The 6,000-nt window shown below is 43.3% G+C and overlaps 1 protein-coding gene across 6 annotated transcripts in view; it reads left to right on the plus strand.

Moving 5' to 3' along the window:
* slc20a2 (solute carrier family 20 member 2) overlaps nucleotides 1-5,496 on the plus strand; it is a 63,786-nt gene extending 58,290 nt beyond the window's left edge. For 5 of the 6 annotated variants that reach the window (XM_075467522.1, XM_075467521.1, XM_075467523.1 and 2 more), the window contains 2 exons: nucleotides 393-477; nucleotides 4,329-5,496. In XM_075467522.1, the coding sequence (XP_075323637.1) occupies nucleotides 393-477; nucleotides 4,329-4,493 (250 nt within the window). In that variant the 3' untranslated portion in view covers nucleotides 4,494-5,496. Of the gene's footprint in view, nucleotides 1-392; nucleotides 478-1,843; nucleotides 1,929-4,328 lie in introns of all 6 variants that reach the window. The other variant, XM_075467526.1, reaches the window with a different exon arrangement.
* The last annotated feature ends 504 nt before the right edge of the window (nucleotides 5,497-6,000 follow it).

Below are 6,000 nucleotides of genomic sequence, written 5' to 3' on the forward strand. Positions count from 1 at the left end.
TGAGTGTTTTAATGATTTTCTCTTCCAGTGCATCCACTGGTCTGAAGTTTAAGTGTTTTGGAAACAGGCCATGACTTGGGAGAAAATGTCTTCTACTAAGCAAGAGGCACAACAGAAACGCACAGAGCTCCGTCGGCCTGTTACCGTTCTCCTGTAAATGACCTGCAAACATATAGGACCTTGCCAAAAAAACAGATTTTTAAGGAAGGGACAATGTGGTTGTTTGTGCTTTATTTCAGTGTGTGATGGGCAAACATGTAGAAAAGTGTTGAATGTCCTGCTGTGGTTAATGTGAATGCTGGTGATACTGCCACCGGCGGCACCGTCCCAGACATTACAATGAAGAATGTCTCTTTGCCCCCACCCCTCCTCTCCCCTCCCTACCTCCACAGTGGGTTCACTATTGAACTGGCTTCTGCAGTCACAGTCGTGTTGGCTTCCAATATCGGAATCCCTGTCAGTACCACACACTGCAAGGTATGACGGAGTGGCCCTCCAGCTGACCTCTCAACTCCCCTCCAGGCCCCTCCAGGGGACAGAGGGCTCACACTGCCTGCCAGGGTACCGGGCAACAAAATGCCCCGGCACTTAGATAACTTGTAAACTGTGAAATTCGTGACATTATCTGCAGCAAAATTTAAAGGATCAGGTCAGAACAGGATACTTCTGTTCATTAAAACTTGGATGTTATTGGGTTTTGGACATCATTTCTATCAGTAACAGGAATGTGCAAGTTAAAGAAATTACTGACATCTTGGAATATTTCTACTGAGAAGTTAGAAAAAAAAAGAAGATGGGTGTTATAAGAGCCATGGTGTAACCATGGAGTTTGGAGCACGCCTCCCTTACATTTAAAAGGCTACTTTTAGAGTTTAATTTCCCCAATAAAGTCTCTAATCTGATCAAACCAGAGATTAGCTGATAAAATGTTGATGGCCTAATCTGACTTGACTTTTATTACTGCTGCTCTCTCTTTAGCAGACAGATTTTCAAGTAGCAGCGGGTGATATGCTGTTTTCTTTTTTTTTTTTCAGTTCTGATTTTGACCGATAAAGGAATGCATAAATCCTACATGGTTGCTGGTGGTTGTCGAGGCTGTATTCTGCCTCTGAGGCACCACTGATTAGGACTGATTAAGGCACCTCTTATGCTTACTATTTAAATTGAAACATAAATAATGTTTTTTTTTGTTTGTTTGCACTGTCATTGTGTACCGTGGCTCTCTCAAGCAAGTTATTTGCATCAGGGATTGGGAAATTCTCTTTGGGTGAAGAGTCCCGCTTGGCCTGCTCAAAGGTTTTTTTTCCCCCATAATCTACCAATTAATTTAGTGAGCACACTAGATGCTTGATTATCAGTAATGGTTGCCAAAACAATCTCAATTATATCCATGTTGTTGTAATCCAGAATATCCTTTAATTCGGTGCTTCTGACGATCCCTTTCCACTGTAGAAAAAGCCACCTACAGACGTGTGCAGCCCCAGGCAGCAGTGTGCAGCCCCTCTCCCCTGTTCTTTTCAGGAACATCCGATCCAGGCTGGAAGTCGAAGCGGACAGCTCCAGTCCCGATCCTCCCCTGCCCCCTCCCCACCCACACGGTGTCTCATTCTCTGTTTCATTTCCACCAACTCTTTTCCATTTTGCCCTCTCAGCACTAGCATGGTTTGGCGTGTGGGTCCTCCACCCTCCTGTGCTTGACTGCAAGCCGACTCCCCCTCCCCCCCTCCCCCTCCACCACCCTCACCGCCAGCCTCCTCCCCGATCCCCACTTGTCAAACTTGTTTTCCACTTTTTTACCTCTCACTCTCCATCTTTCTGTCTCTCTACTCATCTGTCTTCACAGCGGATTTTGCATTGAAGTAATGAGTGCGCTAACAGTGCTTGTTGCATCAAATGTGGGCATCCCAATAAGCTCCACCCACTGCAAGGTATTGGAGTCATTGGTAGTGAAGCTGTTCAAGAGAGCCCTCTCAGAGCTCGTCTCCATCGCTTCACCTCTAGCTGTCAATCACCAAAACCAATCGCAACTCCTGAAGTTGAAGTTTTGACTTCTCCTGCAGTTTCCCTCCAGCAGCAAAGCCTCTCTTTACTATTGAAAACATTTGACAGCTGATATTCGCAGATATTCAGTTACTCTGTTTGAATTTGCCACCCTGAGATGTTTTTTTTGCTGTTTCTTTTCTTACAATCACTTGTTAGATTGTTAGAATATTGATTGAAAGTTCTTTTTTGTGATTTGTTAATTTTTTTTTTTAATAAAGCATGATTTTTTTTAAACTTTTTTTCTTAGCAAAAAGTTAAGACGAGATCGATGCCACTGTTGCATTTAAATATGAAGTCGCACCCAGAAGCAGGTTGGTTCAGTTCGGCTTAGCTTTTAACTCTACAGCCGAAACTTTTAGCCCTGACCTTCTACAGACTCTACTTGGAAGGACATGAAGTATAAAGCATGTACGTCAGTGATGAAGTGAGTCTTGTTAGTTCTCAGTATTATCCTGCCACATATGAATAAGTAAAAAAACAGGAGAGCGTCATAACCTTTTTTCCAAAACCTCAGAAACCTCAAATCCGCTGAAGAGAAACTGCAGAAGATGCTAAACTGGTTTTCAATTACTGGTGATCAGTTTGCCTAAATGTCAACATCACCATTCATTTCTCATTTTCATTCCTCACCTCAAAATGCTCTCGTCTTCTCCTTAAACCCTCTGATAATCAACTGCTATGCCAAAACACTAAATCTAGTGATGGTTAGAGGTATATAACTGAAGTGGTGATTTAAATGATTAAGTGACTATGTTTGGAGGCGTACAGATGTTTTTGGATAGAATTGTTGCAAAACTATACAAATTCATTTTAGACCCATCATATTGAAAGCTGTTTTAGGATAAAATGGATGCTGATGACCCTCAGTGATCCTTGATTTTTTTGTTTTATATATATATACAGAAGGTAGCCAAAAGCATCTGTCTGCATCTCCAGAATGGCTGTTTGTGTGTGAGAGTGTAAGCGGTGATGGGCTTTGATTTGGTTTTCCTTTTCTTTGCACTCATTTCTACTTCTGCAGAGGAGAAATCAAATCAATGCCCAGCCCTGGTGTGCGAGTCTCTATGATATGATCGTGTACAGTGACTCGTGGTTTCAAAAGCTCTGCAGGCAGCTCGAACGCCTGTAAACAGACTTTCTGGCCACAAAGTTTAGATTTTGTTCCACGCGGACTCTGTTTTTTTTAAGGAGAGCGCTTCGTAATGCTGACTGCGCCTCAGGAAGAGCGTCTGAGACGTTTTAGCCTAAAAATTGGCCTCCTGTGAAGTAGACCGTCCGTTTGCATCTCCCTTCTGGAAGATATTTTTATGCGCTCAGGTACTTGAGTTGCTCAGAGTAAGACTGACCTTTCAACTACAAACGTGACAGACTAAATGTGGAACATCAGAGTGTGGCAGGCGTCTCGTGTTTCCGTGGCCGTATAAGAGCAGGCGACCTCTGTGGAGCTGCTGCCCGACTGCAGCATCGAGCTGAAACCAGTCACTGTGCACGTTATTCCAACACTCTGAGGTGTCTGAAAATCTCGTTGTGTGTTCTCCAAAATGATTTCTCATTCAGTCGTATTCTGATTGGGTCTCTTTCTATGAAATGTGTCTGTGGAAGTCTGACATTTGCAGACCTTAGAAAGGAAATCTCTAAAATAGTCTCTTTATGATGTGTACAGCTTAGTGGGAAGGTAAGTACTGAAATTTAGATATGATAGGCCTGCCATTTTCAGACTTTCACCAGTAAAAAGTGTTTTGTTTTTTCTTATCGGTGGTAACCTCTATACTCAGCTTGCTGTAACTAACACACATTTTTTCAATCTGACACTCGAGGAGCTGAAGGCTGCACAGGCTTTTCTGTTCAGCTGCCGACAGGAGTTATCGCCTCCTAAAGTACTTTTACTCAAGCTTTTCATTTGAATACACTTTCAGGTACTTTTCTGCCGCATGTAGCTTCTGAACCTCATCTCAAAGTGGAAACATTGGGCGAGGAACACGGGGTATCAGCATTAGTTAAAGGTTTGTAGAGAACAGGTTCAATCAAGATGGGATCATTTTAATACCAAGAAGCTGCACAAAAATTGTAAAAAAAAAAAAAAAAAGCCTAAACATAACTTAGTAGAAGAAGTGAGCTATTAAACCGATGCCTGGAAAAACGAGCAGACAAATCTAACCACAACAATCTGAACTTCAGTCATGAGGAAAGCATGGCCAGCCTGCAGCTCCTCGCTGTCTTCACCACTGTGAGCACTGTGTTCTGTGCTGCTGCTGATTGTTTTTCTCTCCGGCTATGGCCTCCAGGTGGGCTCAGTGGTGGCCGTGGGTTGGATCCGCTCCCAGAAAGCCGTGGACTGGCGCCTCTTCAGGAACATCTTCCTGGCGTGGTTCGTCACGGTGCCCGTGGCCGGCCTGTTCAGCGCCGCCGTCATGGCTCTGTTCGTCTACGGCATCCTCCCCTACGTCTGAGGGCACGTGGCCGGGAGGGTGAGCAGAGGAGAAAGGAGAGTCAGAGAGGGAAACTTGGGTAAAAAAGATAGCTCAAGTGTCGGGGTTGCAGATGAAAGAGAAGGAAAAGGAGATGGGAGAAGGGTAATGCGGAGAGTGGGAGGGAGCTGTAGAGGTTTACAGATGGACTTGGTTGTACTGTGGATGTGAGGAGGGGTTGGTTCACATGCTGCCTGGCTCCGTTGTCCAGAGATCTGTGTGACTCGTTTGAGTTCTGATCGATGTTTTCTTTTTGTTTGTTTTTTTTATTTATTCTCTTTACTCAGGTGCATAGGAAATGCACCACTCAATCTGCTGTACATAAGACAATAATAGGTAACATACCAGTAACCTTTAACAGGAATTACATTTGTTGGAGAAAAGTGGCTGCAGTTTTCAGCCTCATTTTAAAAGAAATCAGATGGCTTATTATGACTAAAAAACAATGTATTTAAAAAAAAAAAACATCCCGTTAACTCTGAACAGGCTGACAGACATGCCTGCAGTCAATCTGTATTAATCTTCCTACAATACCAGTTAGCATAGTTGGTCAAGTGCTTATCATGAATAATATTCCAAAAAGAAAAAAAAACCTTGTACATATTGCTATTCTGAATCGAGTGTGACTTGATGTGTTGCGGCTTGCTTTAAAACAAAAGAAAAAGATGTGCGTTTGGTCAACCAACCCATCCTTCATCTCACTTTCAACGTGCTAGCCGAGTACAGCTGGGGCCAAATGGAAAGCACGCCTCAGACAGGGTGCTGCAACGATCACTCTGCTTTGTTCTTATTTTCCACATGACACCACAGAAACCTAATTTACTAAAGAGTTGATTTTTGTCAAGAGCTCCTGTATGTTTTTAGAGATGCATCTCATATTTTTTTAATGATGTAATATACTGTAATTTGTACTGTAAATACTGTCCTTAAGGAGTCTGGCAGTGGGATGGGGATCAAGGTTTGTTTTTAATGTTATAGTGCAGTTGGGTGGGGTGGGGCGGGGTGGGGGAGGGGAGGGGATTCTTCACCTCATCATGACTAGGTCATTTACAATATGTTTCGTGGCCATGGCTCATAGTGGAAACACCGATTTTTCTGTGGCTGGCGCACGTATATTTATTGGAAACTTTTCAGTTTAAAGTAACGAGCGGGATCTGTTCGCAACGCGGAGGCGGAGCTCTTCGGTTCTTTCCGGTTTTATTGCGTCAGTAAATTTCGACAGCGTCGACAGAGAGCTCTTAGTTTAAAGGTTCTCTCCCAGAAAAGAAAAAAGAAAAGAAGGTTTTCAGATAACCGGGGACAGAGAAGTCGCTCTTTTCGGCGCAGATCCATGCCAAAGGAAGTTGCGTTGTCAGCATTTCAGCATGCCAATTTACTGTAATATAGAAAAAAAAGGAACCATGAGGTTTAGGTGCAGCAGATGCCAAAACACTAAAACAAAGCCGAGGCATACAGTTACTTACCAACAAGGTCTCATGAAACGTTCATA

This window comes from Odontesthes bonariensis, chromosome 6 (assembly GCF_027942865.1).
Source record: "Odontesthes bonariensis isolate fOdoBon6 chromosome 6, fOdoBon6.hap1, whole genome shotgun sequence".
NCBI classification, from domain to species: Eukaryota; Metazoa; Chordata; class Actinopteri; order Atheriniformes; family Atherinopsidae; genus Odontesthes; species Odontesthes bonariensis.